The sequence below is a fragment of the Poeciliopsis prolifica genome, unplaced genomic scaffold (assembly GCF_027474105.1).
Source record: "Poeciliopsis prolifica strain line A6 unplaced genomic scaffold, Auburn_PproV2 SCAFFOLD021, whole genome shotgun sequence".
Lineage (NCBI taxonomy): Eukaryota > Metazoa > Chordata > Actinopteri > Cyprinodontiformes > Poeciliidae > Poeciliopsis > Poeciliopsis prolifica.
This window is the reverse complement of record NW_026562396.1, coordinates 4,081,379-4,102,384: the sequence shown is the minus strand read 5'-3', so window position 1 is coordinate 4,102,384 and position 21,006 is coordinate 4,081,379. Positions and strand designations below refer to the sequence as shown.

The window sequence follows — 21,006 nt, the reverse complement described above, 5'->3', positions numbered from 1 at the left end:
AGGCGGGGCAGGAGGATTATCAAATTAGAGATAAATGGCAGGTTTGCCCAGCGTGTGGCGCACGCAGTTAAATAAAGAAAAGCAAAAGTAGTGGACATTCAATGGATCGCCTGACAACTAGAACTGTGGCTGACAGATCAAGGAGAGGTGGGAGGACTTCTAGGGAAAAGTCACTTCACGCGTCAAAGTCGTTCACACGTCGGAATCAAACCAGATCACAATGAAGGTGAACGTTCTGCTGATGCTCCTTCCTTTCCTGACAGGTAATGTCATTTTTATTGTTTACACCACTTGTTAACCTGTGTAGAATGAATTACTACGTCTCTCTCTCTCTAAAGATAGATAGATAGATAGTACAGCTCATTTCAAATGCATATATAAATTTTATATATATATATATATATATATATATATATATATATATATATATATATATATATATATATTTTTTTTTTTAATATATATATATTTTATATATATATATTAATATATATATTTTTTTTCTTTTTTTTCACAAATAAAATTAACTATTTGTTATCCATTTGTTCTGTCTAACATGTTAACAATTATGAAGCCAATATTGTTCATTGTGCAATTATAAGGTTTGAAGTATTTTCATTTTTTTTCATTTGACCAACATCTGGTAATTACTCCTGGTAATTTTACCAGTACTCTTGTCAACAACTGTTGATCTCTCTTCTGATTGGTCGTCATATTAAAGCTTAGGACTGGACCAGAGCCTAATTCTTACTGGAATCTGATAATCTGTGGAGGAAACAACAGATTAGGAACCACCCCCCCCTAACAATCAGGGAAATTATTCTGACTCACTTAGATAAGATGAAAAACTCAAGACCTTCAAGTCAACCTCAAAGACATGAGGCTCATTGTAAAAGATAAGGACCATAATTTTCTCTAGCTGAGCAACAAGCCTGTTCATGCATTTAGGCAACAAGAAACGTTTTACCGAATTGTCAACATGAAAATTGCCTCACCCAAAGATCAAAGATGAACATATTCAGGTTCTGCAGTGTCTAAATTGTGTTTTCTTTAGTGTCAAGCAAAAAAACATAAAAAATAAATAAATATATGAATATATTTTGCACTGAGTGCCAAAAATCCTTTTAGTGAAACAATTGTGTTCAATTTAATGGAAAATATAATCCCTAAACTATGCAGTGTCTATAGTGATTCACTAAGGAGGCTCCGTGTAAATATTTGCTTTAAGATGTTTTTGTTATCTTCAATAGAAACCGTTTAATGAGACAGAACAGTTATCACTGCACTCTCAGACTCACATAAAAACTTTCCTCTTTTGTTTTTGAGTTTGTCTTTGAACCGCTAACTGATTACAGGCTGCTGCTGCTAAAGAGTGTGCCGTTTTCAAACAGATTTATACTGCCTACAACCAAGTCCAACCAATAAATCAGCTTCAATTTCACTCTCTGTTGCAGGAGTACTTTCACTGAGCCCTAAAACAATATACACCAGGGCAGGGGAGTTGGTGGTGCTGCGCTGCCCTCAGAAAAATGACCCTGACACAAGTATTCTGTGGACCAATCAGACGAATCGGGGGATGAATCTGACCAGCATCCTGTCAACACAATCAGCTGATTTGAGTCAGATGGACGTGCTTCTACAGGGACAAAGTCTTGTGATACTCAGAGCCTCTTTGAGCCATCAGGGAAATTACTCATGCTCAGTTAGGTAAGATGAAACACTCAAGACCTTCGAAATGACATTTCTATCTGAATACTAGCAAACATCATCAATTACATGTGGGCTGAATTACAGAAATAAGGGCTGGCTCAGTGTGTTATCTGGATGCCTGATCAGATTAGCCTGGGAAGTTAAATCCTTCTTCCAGCTGTTCCCTAGACGGCTGCTGGGTAGGACCTCTGTTCTGAAAGAGTCCCGAAATAGGTGTGAAGCATCATTCAGTTCAGATTTTTGTTAGCATTGCTCTGGGGAGTAGCTCATATAACAAACTCAGCAGATGCACAGTTCCATCAGGTGTTTGCTAATTGCTGCTGACTAGTCTGAAGGAGCTGAGCCCAGTGGAGGGCTATATTCATTGGACTATATTTTAAACAGTCAGTCAAATTGTATTGTTTGCATTGTGATGAACTTAAGACTTTTTATTCTTTTTCAATCTATATGCTGGTATGTTTTCCAGAGAATATATTCTTATTTGTAATTGTTATTATCTTTTTTTGATGGAAGAAGCTTGTTAATATGTCTATATTGTACTGTTTATTGTTTTTATGTTGATGTAGCCTGAGGGACTGCAGATAAAAACGAGCCTTTATGACAAAATCGGGCATATCATGTGATGTGCATTGTCCCTTAGAAATAAATAAACATCAACAAGTGTTCATGCTGCACCTTATGAATTAATTAGACAACCTCGTAAAAACCCAAATAAATATGTTTGTAGATGCAATGTGACAAAAGGTGGAAAAGTTCACCTACACGTTTGCAAGACACTGCAATCAAGTTTTTCAAACACCAGCCATCCCTGTTTTAATTACAGATGCTAAGTGAAAGTTCTCTTGTCATATTGCTTAATGTTTTGACAGGAATGGCAGCAGAAAGTTCTGGTTCAGCCTGATTGTGTACGAACCCCAGGCCACAGAGTATGAAGAGAGGAATCGGTATTCCACAACATGCTACACGCAAGAGTCCTGCACATTGTATTGTCCCACAGCAAACGTCCCCACTCATGACACTCCGAATATCACAGGCAGAGGAATCACGTGGCACAAGGTATTTGAAAGCAGAGGAAGCACCGGTGTGGATAGTGTCAGCCTGAGAAGGTTGCACGCTTTTATTTCCTTTTCTTTTAAAAACTTCATTTCAAGGTATTAACATATCTTGAACATATCTTCCATCTGGCAGGAGGGCGAGACGATGTCAACACCAAACAACTTCCCGAGTGTAGTGGAAAGAGACGGTGGCATCTACAAGTGCATCAGATCTTTCTTGTACGACGATCAAATTTATAATATGAGCTTCTCAGTAATGCTGGAAATCCAGAAAAGCAGTAAGGAGCATTGATGTATATTTATGCTCTTTATATTTTAAACTATTTTAAGCAGAAACCTTTTTTTTTTTGTGGTTGCATAGCTTATGGGAAATCCGAGATCACCTCGCCACAGCAGAATGACGTGTTCCACATAGACTTAGGTGAGTTCTTGTCTGATTTCATTCTCAGACTGTGTCTTAAAGTTGAATCAATCATTTATGTTTATTTTCAACTCTGTTGTTAGGATCAACATTAGTGATAGAATGTAAAGCTGTCGCCTACTCCGACCATGACATGGTGTTTTGGCTAAGTGAGAATTCATTTGTCGATACGGATGAGAGCCTGCCTGTTTTCTACAATTATTCAAGGTAAAACCTTTTCTACATGTTGTCTGACAAAACTTGTAAAAAAAAAAAAAAAAAGCACAACACAGTCAGCATTTCGCCCACATCTAGTAGAGCTAATACATTTGCTACTTTTCTTTCCATTCTGTTTTGCTCCGTCTAGAACCAAATATATAGATGAAGTAAATATGACAGCCTCGTTGGTCTTCAAAGACGTGACAGAGGAGGATCTGTTGAAGAAATACACATGTAAACTGGAGTCTGACCACCAACAGTCAAGCTTCATCACCATCTCTCTGGCTGAAAAACGCACAACAGGTGAATATTTACAGGATGAGATCAATCTTTAATACACCACCATTAAACTGTAGTCATAATTTGCTGATTTATTACATGTAAATCTTTGACGTAACTTCTTTTAATGACTACAAATTATGTTCAATCTTCCTCCAGCTCGTCTGGTCTGGTTCTTCCCAGTCCTCTGCACTTTGGCCGTCACTGCTGTGGTTCTGATCGTGGCACTGTTTCTGGTGTGCCATGTGAAAAGGTCCAAATATTCCAGTTGCAGAGCATAAAAGCATCTGTGGAGCTCCAGACCAGTTAATCAAGGCTTTGACAAAGTAAGGTTAACATGTTTGGCACCAAGACAATAACTTGGTGATGCTGTGACTGTCAGTTTCTGAAGACTAAAGACTGAAGGAGCTCATGTTTTCATGTTTCTACCTCACACTGCAACCACATAATGCAGCGCATTTATCAGTGTCTTTTTATGCTTGGATTCCCCCTGGTGGAGATCAGTTGTAAGCGCAAGTTTAATTTTACACAGTCGAAACTCAGATGATTCCTGAGATCAATTCAGCAAAATAGGGTGCATTAAACATTCTTCCACTGGCTTCACAGCTAAGATAGAAAAACAACAAACCCACCAGCGTAACTCTGCTTTGTCACAAGCACAATGGGAAGTCATACAAGAAGCAAAGACATAAAAGCTCATTTCATAAAAGCGTAAGAACATGAGATATATCAGTCAAATCTGTCCAATTTTATTTGTGCAGCACATTTTAGCAACTTGACATTTCCAAGTGCTTCACACTTTCAATACAAAAAGATAAAAAGTCACAAACACACAGTCAACAACTGAAACATTACATTTATTCAAGTGCCACAGATACATTTTTCATTGATTTTGTTTCAAAAGTAACTCCAAACAGGTGGGCTTTTAGTCAAGTTTTGAAGGCACTCGGTGATATAATCACATAAAAATTATACGCTGACATAACATTTAAGTCAGTAAACGTGTAGTCTGATTTTTATCAGACAGCTGACTGACATTGTTTTCTTGGTTTGCACATTAAGTATTGTGTGTTTTTTATTACACTCATGACATAAAAGTTGACTTCTTATTGTCTTAAGGTCTAACGAAGATGCTTAATAAGCAACCAGACTGTTTTAATAAAAGTATTTGTGAGTATTTAATAATTCCATGTTTTATTTATTTTTTTATGAAATCAACTAAAATTTCTACAATTCTGGATTTGCATCTCAGAGAGGAATAACAGAATCTAGCAAGCATAAACGAGGGAGTCTTATTATTAATGCCACAAAAGGCAGAGATTATTTCTCTCCTATGAATCGGTTGAAAGTGCTCTACTTTCTCAACCTGCAACAACCGGTGTCAGCCAGCAGGGGGTGGTAGAACATCAACACCTCCAGCATTGAACATGAGTTTGGGTTTATTTGAAATGAATTACTTCTATTTACTAAGCATTCAGAATTTAAAAGGGCTAATAAGTTGTTCATGAGTTTAAATATATTTAAGCTGACACACATGGACTCATTCTTCCATCCAACTATATTTCCTTGTTTTATGTATTAATTTAAAATAAAACCTGATTATGTCTTGCATTGGTTACCTCCAGTTAAGAGGATTCCCTTGCAGCTACTGCACTATATTTATATGTTTTTAGCAGAGCAGCAACACTTATTTTAGTGCTTTTGATGTCATGTCTGTCATCTTTTCCAACATTCAGAAGAGAGATTATGAAGCCGACTGCATAAGCAGCACATGATTTCAGAACAGTGTCATTTCTCTGCCCAGCAAATGAACTGAAAAGAACTGGGCGAAACCTCGTCAGTGATTGAAGGATTTTTTTTTTTCTATTGATACATGAACACATGAAGGCCAAACATCAATAAAAGACTCAGGCAAAGAAAACTGTTGCACAGCGTCCATGTGGGTCTGGAGAAGCTTTGTCAGCATTCTGAAAAAAAAAAAAAAACAACAAAAAACAAAACACAATGATAATGATTAGCAAAGCAGTTTTGTTTCAAGTGTCAGATGGCTAAAGTATTTTACAAAAAGTAACCTCAGCTGAATGTTAGCTTTCAGTCACCCTTCATCAAATCCGAGACAGATGAAAAGCATCTGGATTCACCGGCCACCATTTTTTCCAGTTCACTTGTCTTTTATACGAAGAGATAAATGAAAGTAATAATCGAACAGATTCTGGAAGTTAAGTTGTGGTTAATGCAGGTGTCTGCACAGACAGCGGTTGGTGCGTCAGTCAACATGTTGCACTTTTATTACCAGTGTTTGCTCAGCTTTAAAAGGCTTTCTGCATACATAAATCCCTGCTTAACAGGTAATAGTGAGACACAGATGAACTGAACTGATTGTTTGACAGAACGCCTTGTGTTCGACAATGACACGAGTCACTTCGCAAAGATTTATTGCATTTATTTCAATAAAAGTTGCTCCAATTCATATAACAACATGACCAGACAGAAGACTCAGAGTTCCTCCTTTTTTCTTTCTATACAGTGAATTCAACAGTCTTTTAGGTCTAATAATTTATTTATTTATTTATTCCTAAAAGGTGTTGACATGTTCTCAGGCTGACAGGGGCAACTTTGACAGTAAAAAAAAACTAGAATTTTAAAATGAAATGTTAAGACGTCAGCAAACGTTTATCCAAGAACTGTTGACCACAGTTTTATTGCTGAGTATTTTTCCACTTCAATTCTAGATGAAAAAAATAAATACAAATTGCCAATAACTTTATACCACTGTAGACCTATATGTGGAAAAAACAAAAAACAAAAAAACGGTTTCAATAATCACTGTATTCATGGTCACATGCAGAGTGAAGAAAACCCTCCAATACAGATTATGCAGTTTCTTCGGAACAGGAGGTAAAAAAAAATCAAACATGACTCAGGGTGTGAGAAAAACTTCCTTAAGTTTCGCTTCATCCTCCATCACTCGTTGGTGACGTAGAGGAAGTGGCTTTCAGCGCTTAGGAGGAAACTTAGGCAGAAGTCGGTCTGAGCGCAAACGCGTTGTTGAAATCTGCCGCAGGCAACCCGGGATGGTTCTGCTGCTTCTCGTCCTTCTCTCGGGTAAGTCAACGGCGATGGTCTCTCTCCACACACGTTTGTATCGACGGGCGCTTTGAAAATTATGGTTGTGGTGCGCGATGACGTCACGCAAGGAGAAAGGGGAGAAACTGCGGTGATTATGATTTGAAACACTGTTGTGGTAATGATCTCAAAGTAAATGAAAGTGATTTGTACACTTTAATGCTCATGCTTTAACCAAAAGATGTATGCGTTTATGTTGTTGTCGACATGATAATTAATGGTAATTATCAAAAGAAATCCAATGAGGTCAGGTGGGCGAAATGTTGCCTAGAGAATTTGATCAGGCAGTAGATGAGAAATGCCCTTGTGCGACGATCTCAGGGGAAACATTGAGCAAAGCTGCATAATATCATCAACGTGAAAGCAGAAAAAAAGTGAAACTTTTTTAAAAGGGCTGTCGGAAAAAAAAAAAAAAAACAGGCGTTGGGTGCAAGAAACCTTCCTTCATATTGTGCACACTAAACCCTCGGAAAAAAGAATCAGAGAGATCTTCAAATACTGGAAAATCGTGCATGTTGTTCAGAAGAAATGTGTCTAGTTTTGCACGCCTGACCCCTCCTAGAAATTAGGATGTGGTTAACTTGTCACCTTCTGTATCTTGAGAGCTTCTGCAGACCATGTGGTTGACACATCTGGTAGCATGGTGCATTATTATCAAAGCTTGCATCGAGCTAAAGGGACTAGTTGTAGAAAATTCAGATAGTGTTTGCATGGTCCCTACAAAATTGCAACACTTACCACGTGATCACTGAAGACGGACGTCTTTTCAATAATTTTTCAAGGTTGGACGGTAGAAAGAAAACAGAAATGTGACTTTTACTGTTTATTTTTTTAGCCTGATGTTCAAAGTCTGGCTTGGTTAGTCAATTTGACCCAGAATTATACTTCAAGAGACATATTTTATGTGGCTGTCTTTTCACCTTTTACCTTTCAAACCTCTATATTGTCTAATCTTTGCCAAGGGAAAATTCCATAATGATTTCTAATCCACACACCATCAGTGCTGTATGAAAGGACTGAGCAGGTGCATCTGTTACGTCTGGTCTGAAACTGACATTTCAGACAGAAAGTGTGAACTGTATAAAAGACAGCTATCATAGCAAAGTAAATTGGTTATTTTGTTTTTGCAGGCATTTGTCCCGTGACGCCCAATGAGATCTATGCTACCGCTGGTGAACTGGTGGTGCTAAGCTGCAGAGAGCCGAAACATAATGGTCCCGTAATGCTTTGGAAAATGGAGACAGACCAGAAGATGCACCTCTCCAGCAACATGTCAGCGTCTGAGCAGCAGAAGCTCGGTTTGGTTTTTTATAAGCACAACCTTGTGATTCTCAGAGCATCTGCAAACCATCAGGGGAATTACTCATGTGGTCCTCTGGGGTACGACCCGTAAACTGACGCTCACACACCATACCTTAAGAGTTTCTTTTTAGAAATGTATTTCAAAAGAAAAGTACACTTTACTTTAGATGTACATTTTTAAACATAGAAAAAGGCATCGGAATTATGATTTTCATGCTCTGTCCATCTTTCTTTGATGATTTACAGGAATACCAGCAGCCAGATGCGGTTCAGACTTACAATATTCCCAAAGCAATCCACCAGGAACATGTACTCTAGGGAATGTACTGCAAAGCAATCCTGCGAACTAACTTGTCGTGAAGGACGCATCCCTAATGCAGGAATCCCCGGTATTCTCCAGAAGATAGGAGAAGTGTGGCACAAGGTATTAAAATCAGCAGTGGGTCTTATCTGATTATATAACATCTATCTGACAAGTTCAAGTGAAATTACTCTTGCTAATATTGAAATCCAAAAATTCAATTGGTTTAAACTGTGGCTCCTTTCTCAGGAAAATGGTGAGCCCACCGATAATTACTTCCCAAGCGTTGGATTGGAGAAAAGTGGAGTCTACATCTGCACCCGGTCTTTCTCGTATTCTGGTGAAATATATAATACTTCCTCTTTGGTGGACCTTCAAGTTCAAACAGGTGTTACAAAACTGCCCTCTTGTTATGTCTTTATGTGTTTTCATAATTAAACTTTTGTCAAAACCTAAAATAGCAAATCCTGCATGCAGATGAGCCTCAGTCAAATTTAGGAATCTATTCACCCAAGAATGGTCAGGTTTTTGAAGTAGAACTCGGTGAGTGTTTTATTTGTAACATTAAGACACCAAAATACATTCTATAATACATTCTGTGTTATTTTTATGTTTTCATTCTTCTGTAATTTTCTTTTTTTATTGCAGGCACAAAAAAAGTGATTGCTTGCATAGCACACGTAGATTCTTGCCAAAGTAGACCATATTGGACGAGTGATGGGAAATTTGTGGATGACTTGGATGTTTCCACAGATCCATGGCAAGAGCTGAACTCATATTTCACATACACTGCAACTGACGATAAATAGACATGTAATGTAGATGTAATGCAGTCAGTGACAGCTCATTGACGTCCCTTTTGTCCTTCCCATCAGTGAAAATGAAGAGATGCCAAACAGGATGAATACATCTTTAATTTTCAGAGAGGTGTCACCTGTAAACCTGTCAAAAACGTTTACCTGTGTATTTTCAAATGACAAGCAGACCTCCGCCGTCAACATCACCCTCGTTCAAACAGGTGTGGGAATTTTCAAACGTTCGTTGTTCTCGGTTGCTCATTTTGTGATCAGATTATCTCTTATTGCAGAGCAACTGCAAAATGAGTTATCCAATAATTTCATCAACTCAATCGTCTCCCTGCAGCTCAACCTTCGCATGTGAAGCTAACCGTATGCTCTGTCTGCGTTGTGGTGTTGATGGCGGTGGTCGCTGTTGTCTACGTCAAGTTTAAAATTGACGTCACCCTTTTCCTACGAGACAAAGTCGGCCTTAAAGATTGCCGGAGCAGCACTTCAGGTGAGTCTTGACCAGAAAAAGCTCATTTGATTTTGTCTGTGATCTTAACTTCAAATTGGAAAATAGGCCCTGAATGCATTGATTCACTGCACAGATTTTGATTGTGCAAGAAGACCATTAAACCAGTCATCCATCTAACTTAATTTATTTAGAGACCGCACATATTCAGTGGTACACACTGTTGCCCTATAAATGATCGTTCTACTCATGAAATCATTTGCAGATCCAGTCCGTTTTCTGGATTATTTTCTATCAGGACAGTATAGTTAATAACATTTCTGAGAAATTATTAAAGTTGTCCAGTGCCGTTGATTACAGAATATCAACAGCACTGGAAAATGTCTCCAAAAGCTTTAAAGACAACAAATGTCTGTCTGCTCTGAGGAGCAACAAAAAAGATGTCTAAGAAGTTATGATGTTTATTTTACATCAGAATTGGTTTTTGAAGGCAGACGTGGGAAAAGTTAATGTATTTTTTGTGTGTTTAGATGAAAAAAGCTACGATGCGTTTTTGATGTGTTATAAAAGCGTCACTGATGAAGGACTGAGTGAGGAAGACAGAAAATGCCTGGCGAGTACTTTGGAAGATGAGTTTGGTTACAGCATCTGTCTTTTTGATCGAGATGTCTTACCTGGTCAAGGTGAGCTGAAATGAAACGTGGCCTATTGTGTAGTAAAGTTGTAATATTTACCCTGCACTTCTATCCTTTGCAGTTGCAGCCCAGGCCGTGTTGGACTGCATAGAGCAGAGCCGGGCTGTGGTTTTGGTTCCCAGCTTTCCAGATCCTGAACCAGGAAGTGCAGTGCTAAGCGCCATCCATGCTTCTCTAGTGGAGCGGAAGACTCGCTTGATTTTCATAAACACAGAGCAGACGGAGGCGTCGGCGTCAGGTTCGTTTCCAGAGGCTTTGCAGCTTCTGAGTAAAGCTGGGAACAGTGTCACCTGGAAGGGACGGCCGCCCTGCACCTCCTTCTGGAAGCAGCTGCGTTATCACTTACCGGCCCCACAGCAAACACCAAAAATGCAACTTTTATCACAAAAATGTTAGGATGATATCCAAAGCTAACTAACCATTTTATACTGGACTTACAACATGAGAGATAAGAAATGGAAGCCTATTTTGTTTATGCATTAACAAAAATAAGGCCGAAATCAATGTGTTTATATTTAAAATATCCTGTTTATTCATGACTTTAGACTACTGTGCTCTGTAGTCTAAAGTGCAATACACTCAGAAAAACTGATGTGTTTTATTATTTATTTTTCTGTCATTGCTTCAGTAGAAGTTGAGCATGTAACATGTTAACAGCACAGTAAAAGTGAACAGCAGAATGTGAATTAATCTCAGTTGTTTTGTTATCACTTTATTTTAACATTTTTGTTTCTGCATTTAGAAATTAAATTTCTGTGTTTATTGTCAACTGTTACTGTCTTCGCTGCACCGTTAAGTATGACAAGCAAACGTATTATGAGGAAAATAAGTATTCGAACACCCCGTGACTTTGCAAGTTCTGCCACTTAGAAATCATGGAGAGGTCTGAAATGTTAATTTTAGGTTCATGTCTGCTGTGAGAGACATAATCTAAATAATAAAAAAAAATAATCAGAAGCACCTGTTTGAGGTCATTATCTGCATAAAAACTCCTGCCCACCAAACACAGTAAGACTCCAACTACTAACATGGCTAAGACCAAAGAGCTCTCCAAAGACACCAGAGACAAAATTGCAGAGCTCCTCAAGGCTGGAAAGGGCCAGCTGTAGTGTTTGAGTAAAATAGATGCCTATGGATGGATGGATGGTAAACTGAAAGTTGTTACTGACACAAAATCGCTTCCATTTACCAATTAAGATGTAATATGTAAAATGAAACTGGAATATATTTTTAAAATATTACACAGGAAATATGTAAATAGGGAATGGGGGAAACATGCAGCGATGATCTCAGGGTCAGAAATCAAACACTGGACAGTTGCATCAAGATCTCCTGTGAGAGAGGAAATAGTATTTATGGAGTTGCTTTTGTGAAAAGATTCTTGGCATCACTCTGGGCCAAAGTGACCCGTACCTCTCTCTCGTCTCTTGCTTGTGTGTGAAGTCATAACTATTCATGACTCGGAAAGAATGCTGTTTGGACCGATAAGAACAAAATGAAAATGGAGCAGATGTCGATATCAAGAGGTCCCAAATAATTTCTCGGAAGTCTCAATACACGCTCACTATAAATGATGCCAAGAAGCCTTGCATGAATCAAGGATCTTTCCAACTCACACCAGTAGAGATGAGACTATAAATAATGTGACGTTAAGAACAGAAGGGGGAGATTTTTTAAATTTTGCGTTGACGCGATTGAGAAGATGTACTGCCGGTAATAAATCTCCACCCGTCTTTGGCCTAAGCAGCAAGAAATTGAGTCCTGTGTGCATAATTTCATTTACTCATATATTTGAGAGTTAGCCACTTTTCTAATCGACTGTTAGAAAAGTAGATTAGAAACTGGTCATTCACATGCCTCTTCCAGAAACCATCTTTTAAGACGATTCATAAGTTTCTACTAAAAATTGCAGAAGTCGGGGACAGAGGAGGAAGACTTGGTTTGTGACTCAGAGGGATAAAAGACAGCGTGACGTTCTTTCTTCAGTTTCATTTCTCTCCAATCTCACCCTGCAGTCAGATTGAGAAAATCACTAATTGATCTGAAGGAGAAGGAATGTAGGCAGGAGGCAAGCTGTTCACAGTGAAGTCTCTCGCAGCAGCTCTGAAGATGTTCCTGCTACTTTCATTCCTCGCAGTTATCTCAGGTGAGTTAGAATGGGCGCCAGTCGGGGAGTGTCTGCAAAGGAGACGTTGGACGTGCTTCCCTCGAGCACTACTTCCACATTTGCAGGATTAAAAGTTTTCCGTTCTTTTGTTCACACCGTGATCACATGGAAATGTACTAAAGTTATGAATTAAACATTATTAAGTCAAATTTAGCTTAAGAATTTGAACTCATAATTCAGAATATAAAAGGCTTGTGTGTAAGGCTTATTCAGCAAGAATAAGCCTTATTGAGGAAGCAACCCAGACAGTGACAACCGCTCTCAAGCTTAAGTGGGTGAGAGAGTTTACATAGAAAACCGTTCCAGGTTGTTTAATTCCAGGTTGTTTAATACTCAAAGTTGTGTGGGAAAGACAAAAATTGATATACTGGAGATCTTGCCTGGAATTTTTCCAAACATGCCAGAGAGACTCCAAGAAGAATGTTATTTTGTCAGTGAGAGAAAAGCCATCTATTTTTCTATGCTTGGGGCACATCACACATTGCACGTGATCAGAAACGTACCATGTACGCCATGAAGCATGGCGGTGGCAGTCAGGTGTCAGGCGGCTCGTAAAGATAGAGGAACATGAATGTGGGAAATATTTTAAAATTCAGTAGAATAATCTGACAGATATGAGCAGAGGGAGCATTAATTTACACAATAACATTTGTTTTTGGAGACTTCTGGTATTTTGCAGATTGCTTTCAGTGTGAATTTGTTTGGAAAGCCAGACCTGGGTATGTTGGTACATGTTTTGAATGTCCTTCACTTTCATAGTATTTCCCTCTCAACTGACTTTAAATTCTTGTCACACCTCTTTTTTCTTTTTCCAGTCTGGTAGGCTGATACATACAATCTTTCTTATGAGGGACTCAAACAGCTTGTTTACCATACAGCGGAGTCTGGATCACCACTCATCATATTAAATCTACATTTTTAGTTATTTCAGGTGGAAACCTTTCTCAAAAAAGTTTGTTTATGTATTAGCTTTTCGTTTTTAAAGTTACAAATCTACATGGAGTTGAAGCAATATATGAGCATAGTTATCACAATTAACCAGATTGTGATGATTTGGTAGTGAAACAGGAAGGGTCCCCGTGTTTTTTCATGTTTTCTTGTTTTATGAGATTTCACAAGAAGCTTCAAAGAATAAGAGATGGATTTTTTAATGAGGAAACTAAAACCAGGGAGCATAGCAACAATGTTTCTCAAGTCAACAGGAATGATGGAATCTTGAGTTATTTCAGAAATAAATTTGCTCACACTGTTTGGTTTCTTTTGTTGTTGTTTTTAGGCATTTGCCCCATGACAACCAAGGAGGTCTATGTCAGAACTGGTGACCTGGTGATGCTGCAATGTGGCAAGTGTAAATATGATGGTACTGTCGTGCTTTGGAAACTGGAGGCTGGCCAAAAGACACAACTCTACAGCAACATGTCAGCGTCCGAGCAGCAGCGGCTTGGTTTGGTTCTGTTTCAGGACAGCCTTGTGATTCTCAGTGCCACTTTAAACCATCAGGGGAATTACTCGTGTGGTCCGCTCAGGTACAACCCATAAACCCATTCCTGTCCAACACGTTTTCAGTCACTCCGAATATTCACTTTAACTCAACCATTCTGTCCATATAATACTTCAATCTTTCATGATTATATTAAAAATCATACATACAAAATAAAATAACCTGGGAAAAAAGTTCTTGTTTTCCAAACGATGATTTCATTATAAAGGGAAAAGCAATCTATGCCTGAATAAACACAAAAAAAACTCCATAAAGGTTAGAATCACATTTGTGTTTGGAAAGTGCTCTGTGGACTGATGAGACTGAAGTGGAGTTGATGCGTTCTGGTCTGTAAAGAAACGCTCTGATGATCTGGATCTGGGAGGCATGCAATAATTGAAGCAACCACAAATTCTACCAGAAAATCGTGACGGAGATGATCGGTGATTAGATTGTGACCTTAAGCTCATTTCCACCTCGGTTATAAAGCAGGACAAGGATCCAAAGCACACCTACAAGTTTAGTACCAAATGGCTGAGGAAACGGCTCTCCTTAAAGTGACCTGTTCACAATCCCCAATTCAATAAAAACTGAGAAATTGGCTTTTTGTCTGATTTTAAAACTTGTTTAATATTCTGCAATGGTTGGAAAATAATTTTTATCGTTACTTTGATGATTCACAGGAACACCGGGTGCCAGATGGAGTTCAGGCTCACAGTATACTCAGAGTTGTCCAGAGAGGCTGAGTTTGGAAACAGATACAGTCAAACATGTTACAAAAACCAAACCTGCGAACTGAACTGCCCTGAAGAAAACCTCCCCATTCTGTGGGAGCTGCTGGGAATCGCATGGCACAAGGTACAATGATCAGGAGATCATTTACTGCCGATGTGATTTGATTACACAGCAACAATAACCATGAACATTTAATGGTGCTTTTCTTACATTTCCGTTTCAATTTGAGTATTATATGTTATATATTATTATTATTATTATTATTGTTGTTGTTCCTGCTTTCCCAGGACAATGGTGAGATCTCAGAAGATTACTTCCTAAATGTTGATGTAGAGAAAAGTGGAGTCTACATCTGCACCAGGTCTTTCTTGTATTCTGGTCAAACATACAACACTTCCTTCACAGTGGTGCTTGATGTCCAAACAGGTATAAAAGGCCCTTTATTTACCAGGTTAAGTGTTAGTTAGTTTAAAAAAACACAAAAATTTTTGTTTTTTATGTGCAGAAAAGCCTCTGACAAACTTAGGAATCTTTTCACCAATGAATGGTAAAGTTTTTGAAGTAGAGCTTGGTGAGTTTTTTAAAAATATTTTTTTACTTGAAGCAGTGAGATACAAATAGACTGTTTTCTGGGGTTTTTTTTTATTATTATGCTATGTTCAGTTCTGTGTTTTTTTTTTGTTTTGTTTTTCCAGGCAAAACAGCAGAGATTACTTGTACGGCCCTCATAGACTCTAGCGACGGTTCTTCGCTGTTCTGGTTGAGAAACGACGAATTTGTGGAAAACAACGACACCCTTCGTTACTTCTACAACGATACATACTCAAAGTGAGAGCAGAACTCGCATTTCCACGTGAAATCGAATTGATATTGCAAACTAAATGACAAAACACATTAATATCTTGATGGTGTCCACTCTTATCTGTGCTTTCCAGAAACACGTCGGTGGACGACGTCATTTGGGTGAGCGCAACTTTAGTCTTCAGAGAAGTGTTGGAAGAGGATCTGTCTGCAAAATTCAGCTGCAAACTGGAAAGTGCTGAACTCACACGCTTCGTCTCAGTCACCCTGGATAAAACAGGCGTGTGAATTTGTAAATTTATCACATTTTTTTTTACAATCGTGCATCACAGAACGCCATGGAAAATTTGTTTTAAAGTTGCTGTACCAACTTTAAAACTAATTTAAAGTTGCTGTTAACTCTCCCTGCAGCTGGCCCTTCAGCAGTTATTCTAACTGCATGCGTCGCCTGCATCGTGGTGGTGATGGCTGTGATTGTTGCTACATATGTGAAGTTTAAAATTGACGTCACACTTTTCCTAAGAGACAAACTTGGTTCTAGCGGTTGCCAGAACAACAAGTCAGGTGAGTTTCTTTTTTTTGTTGTTTTTGTTTTTTAGTAGAAAAGCAAACCTTGTAACAAAATGCGGCTAAATCAGTTCGACACAAAGCTTCATAAAAATAAAAAGATGCCCTTAGTCTTAAAGTCAGAAAAAGAAACTTGGAATTTATAGATTTTAGCTGTGTGAGTTTTCTAATGTCAGCAGCACAAATTCCTGTTTAATTATTGTGTTGGTCAAACGTGGTTTAAAATCTGAAAATGAAGGAAAAACCTTCAAAGAAGAAACAACAATTATCTGTAGACTGTAAAAACTGTGTCTGTTTCGGTTCTTATTTTATTTGACATGAAAATGAATCTCTAAGTTAGGCACGATCTTTGATGGGCTCCAGCTTTCTCTGTGTGTTTAGATGAAAAAAGCTACGATGCGTTTTTGATGTGTTATAAAAGCGTCACTGATGAAGGACTGAGTGAGGAAGACAGAAAATGCCTGGCGAGTACTTTGGAAGATGAGTTTGGTTACAGCATCTGTCTTTTTGATCGAGATGTCTTACCTGGTCAAGGTGAGCTGAAATGAAACGTGGCCTATTGTGTAGTAAAGTTGTAATATTTACCCTGCACTTCTATCCTTTGCAGTTGCAGCCCAGGCCGTGTTGGACTGCATAGAGCAGAGCCGGGCTGTGGTTTTGGTTCCCAGCTTTCCAGATCCTGAACCAGGAAGTGCAGTGCTAAGCGCCATCCACGCTTCTCTAGTGGAGCGGAAGACTCGCTTGATTTTCATAAACACAGAGCAGACGGAGGCGTCGGCGTCAGGTTCGTTTCCAGAGGCTTTGCAGCTTCTGAGTAAAGCTGGGAACAGTGTCACCTGGAAGGGACGGCCGCCCTGCACCTCCTTCTGGAAGCAGCTGCGTTATCACTTACCGGCCCCACAGCAAACACCAAAAATGCAACTTTTATCACATGATTGCTAAGATAATGGGTGTCGTGGAGGCACAGGGGAAAGTGTGACCCATGTATGGACTCGGCCATCGCGGGTTCGAGTCCCGGCCTGACGACTTGTGCTGCATACTTTCTCATGAGCCACTTTCCTGTCTGGCAACTGCTAAATATTTACCTAAAAGCTTGGATGATACCTGATACCACCTTTAACAGAGCAAAGGGCCAAAACAGACAATCTCAAAAAGACTGCAATGAGCTCCAAGAACAACTGGAAGCTTCTTGGTGAGAAAGTGACAGCTGTTGGAGCAATTACTGAAAAATGGAAAAAATACTAAATTACCATCGTTCACCTTGTGTTTGGAGCTTCATTTCTGGTCTTGACTATAGACCATAAAAGGTGGAACCTTGAATTAGAAATCTATTGATGAGTCCTGGATGAGTCTTCCAGCAATAAATGTAGATATAATGCTAAAAGAAACATGAAGGGGCCAGAGGTGCTTTATGGTTATGAATTAACCAGTCTCGATATCTTTAATCCTGCAGAAAATCTGCAAATTCAAATTAGGCTTTGCTAAGGGATAAAAACTGTATTCTATTCAACAGTCAAACATTGTTATTGTTCATGTAATTTATGTTTTTCCTGACTGAATTACTATTGTTCTGTTTCCCCTTGTTTAAGTGAAACTGCCCTACATCTATGAGACATTAGAAAGTTCTTTTGTTTAAAAGTAAGTAGCAGAAAAACTGCAGGGATCAATGTATCACCTTTAGTCATCCAAGTAATGGGATTTCATCACAATATGACTGAGTAGTAAACTTTATCTGTCATGTGTTTTGCTGTTGCTGCTTACGCCGCCCAAGTTACTCTATGCAAAAAGAATAGCAGTCGTTCTGACCAGCTAAAATATGTGCCATGGTTTTTGTCTTCCTGAAAATGATTTTAAGTTTTTCTTTTCCTTCACTTGATGGCCCTTTACGCTGCTGTACGAGCAGATCTTGTCTTCTAATTTAGATTTTATTGATGATATGACTTATTGTGTTTTTTTTAGAATTAACAGCTTTTCATCGCTGTCAATTCTATATTCTTTTGCTAAGATTTCTTCAACATGTTTTCACTGAATCGTGAATATCTAGTCAAAATAACTTCCATCCATCCATTATCTGTGCACCCTTGTCCCTTTTGGTGCAGCTGCGTTCCGGGCGAGAGGCGGGGTACACCCTGGACAGGTCGCAGTCAAAATAACTTTCTGTCCACAAATGAAGTCCCAGAACTGTAAAATGTGAAGAATGTGTGACTTTGCTCATTGTAACCTGTTTATATGAAAGCTGCCAAAAGGCATGAAAAGTGTAAGACAAATGAAAGGTTTTTGTTTGAATACATACATAATCTTATTTCTTTTTTTTTTTTTATGATGTTAATTTACTAGTAGTAATAATTTTGATTATTGATTAGTAAAAACTTTCTGGAATAAAGTATATTCAATTTGTTTTCACCATTTACTATGATAAGTTTCTGATATTTTACTATTCATACAAATGTGAACCACAGTCTTTTCAAATGCTGGTGTTTACTTCTGGGTAATTCTGCTTTCAGCTCCTTCCAGAGCCAGTTGCTATGAAAGCGAGGCGCATGGTGCACCTCAGGTCCAGTCCAGTTCAGTGTGCAGCACAACATTGTTTCCTGCTGCTGGCTCTTTTGCTACTCCCTGAGAAAACCACAACAAAGAATGTCACAATGGCCAAAACATACTATTAAAGCAAAAAACACATTATAAGACTTCTGAATAAGATCGAAGCTTCCCCAGGAAATAGATTTTACTCATGTCCTTCTTGTAACTGTGTTGTGTGTGTGTGTGTGTGTGTGTGTGTGTGTGTGTGTGTGTGTGTGTGTGTGCGTGTGTGTGTGTGTGTGTGTGTGTGTGTGTGTGTGTGTGTGTGGGGGTGTGTGTGTGTGCGTGTGTGTGGTTGGGTGTGTGTGTGTGGGGGGGGAGGGTTGGGGTGTGTGTGTGAGGCAGGGGGTTTCCATCCAAGTTCATAGCTGTTGGATGTTTTGTTTAAGCCTCGTGCGATCTCAATATTCTGTTACAACCCACTCTAACAAAAGCCCTAAAATAAAGCTAGTTAATTGAATTTTAAATTCACAATCTATTTTGCATGATGAAACAATCTCGTCTTTATCAATTCGACTTAGTTTAATTATTTTTTTATCATGTATTTTTGTTACACAACACAAAAAGACGATCAGCAGTATAACACCCTTTTTTTTCTTTTTACCACAAACTAAGTGTTGTAACAGTCTTCTTTTACACAGTAAAGGTTTATTATTGTAATTATGTAAATGGGAAGTTATTACTTCTGGATTTATTATACTGAAAGGGAACAAAAACATCAACAATTTGGAACTTTCTAGTCAACAATTCATTCCTTTATATTTTTTTAGGAAGTGAATTATAAAATACCTCAAGTTGATGGGTGATTTGAAACTTTTGCACAGCAGTGCATTTTAACATCAGATATCATCCCATGCGACCCTGAACATGTCTCGATGTGGTGAACTACTTTTTCAGAAAATCTTGTCTCATTTGCTCCGTCGATGCTGCTTATCACGGTATCAAAACAGATCATATCAATCTGTTTCATAGTATTTGTACTATGAACATAGTACAAGTAAACTCCGCAGAGTTTAAAGTTTCTGGACAAAAATGTGTTCATGAAACTAAATTAGTCCCAATGCAAAAATTATCCAGTTCTCAAAGAGCAGCTCTGTTTGAGACTCACAGCATAAAATAAATTACCGCCCTCTGAAAATTGGTGTTTGTCATGAGGCAGATTTTAGATTCATAATCACAGGCGTTGGCCTGTGATGTCACCACGGTATTCAGGCAGGTATGTTTCACAACTCTACTTTTTTGCAGTTCTCAAAATTGAAAAAAGGTTGTCTTGCTCTATTTTGAAAATCTGAAATTATGCCATGAGGGCATACAACGTTAGTGCCGGAAAAATATTCTGATTTTAATTTTTCTTTATATTTGTAATCCTACTTCAATTTTAGTCATTAAGATTATTTATTTTTTTAATTTATTGCATATGGGATTTTCTGGCATTTTGTAAACTGATTTCTATTTCTGTTATCGCCTTTGCAGCCAAGACAACATTCTTTGCAAAGAACTTTGAATACAGCAGGCACTGAGAGCTGAACAAAAACAAATAGAAATAAAACTCAAGAAAAATGTTGAAACAGGAAAATACAATATGAAATACAAAATAGAATACATATGAAGAAAATAAAATTAAAACGAACCACTTATACCAGATTGAAAGCTACGAAGAAGAGGTGGGTCTAAAAAGCAGAATTAAAATGGTAAGTGAAGAGGCTTTTCTCATTGGTAGTGGAAAAGTGTTTTATGAGGCACAGAAAAATCCCCCATTGTATGGAAATCCAGCAGCTTGTAATTAAGCAATAGGAACAAACTCGTCCACATAATTTTGGTGCTGTGCTCATGTGACATGATCTGAAAGTACATACCTGCATCTTGACATTGTCCTCCGAATTACACAGTATGGAGATGCAAAGTGTGACAGGGATGCAAAAATGAAAAAGCAGATTTGAATCAAGAGCTGTGTTTGCATGGAGCAAGAACACAAGACATGGTGCGATGATGTAGGTCAGGTTTAGAAAAGTCATTTCAAACAGGTCATGTGGGGTTAACCATTAACTTATAAGAGAAAAATTGCATTTAAAAAATATTTGAATAAATAAATATATATATATAATCCACTTTCTAGTTTTTAATTTCTGTCTGACCTTTTTTAATATTTTTTTTCTTCCTTTTTTTGTCACAGCTGCCGCTGAGCTGTGACCACTCGCACCTGATCGGCATCCGCCTGATCCTCAGCTGCTGCCATATTAGGACGGAACTCCTCCTGCACGGCGTCAGATTGTTGTGAAACCCTCAGCGGTAACACCTTCAGGCCTGCTGTAGTAACTGGAGCTAACTGCACAGT

At 38.4% G+C, this 21,006-nt stretch overlaps 2 protein-coding genes across 2 annotated transcripts; both read left to right on the top strand.

Moving 5' to 3' along the window:
- Positions 1 to 80: 80 nt before the first annotated feature.
- On the top strand, positions 81 to 11,298 carry LOC129369392 (uncharacterized). The gene is made up of 19 exons (XM_055044744.1): positions 81 to 263; positions 1,455 to 1,707; positions 2,580 to 2,766; positions 2,899 to 3,043; positions 3,127 to 3,186; positions 3,270 to 3,393; positions 3,533 to 3,687; positions 3,823 to 3,938; positions 6,512 to 6,561; positions 6,647 to 6,768; positions 7,920 to 8,169; positions 8,338 to 8,515; positions 8,642 to 8,780; positions 8,870 to 8,935; positions 9,041 to 9,152; positions 9,268 to 9,410; positions 9,536 to 9,688; positions 10,177 to 10,329; positions 10,403 to 11,298. The coding sequence occupies exons 1-19, from the start codon at positions 221 to 223 to the stop codon at positions 10,735 to 10,737; spliced, it is 2,784 nt and encodes a 927-aa protein (XP_054900719.1). The 5' UTR covers positions 81 to 220; the 3' UTR covers positions 10,738 to 11,298.
- A 1,074-nt stretch (positions 11,299 to 12,372) lies between these two features.
- Positions 12,373 to 18,497, top strand: LOC129369568 (interleukin-18 receptor 1-like). The gene is made up of 10 exons (XM_055045071.1): positions 12,373 to 12,487; positions 13,785 to 14,034; positions 14,672 to 14,846; positions 15,011 to 15,149; positions 15,229 to 15,294; positions 15,419 to 15,551; positions 15,659 to 15,804; positions 15,936 to 16,088; positions 16,473 to 16,625; positions 16,699 to 18,497. Exons 1-10 carry the CDS (start codon positions 12,451 to 12,453, stop codon positions 17,031 to 17,033), a joined length of 1,587 nt encoding a protein of 528 aa, XP_054901046.1. The 5' UTR covers positions 12,373 to 12,450; the 3' UTR covers positions 17,034 to 18,497.
- The last annotated feature ends 2,509 nt before the right edge of the window (positions 18,498 to 21,006 follow it).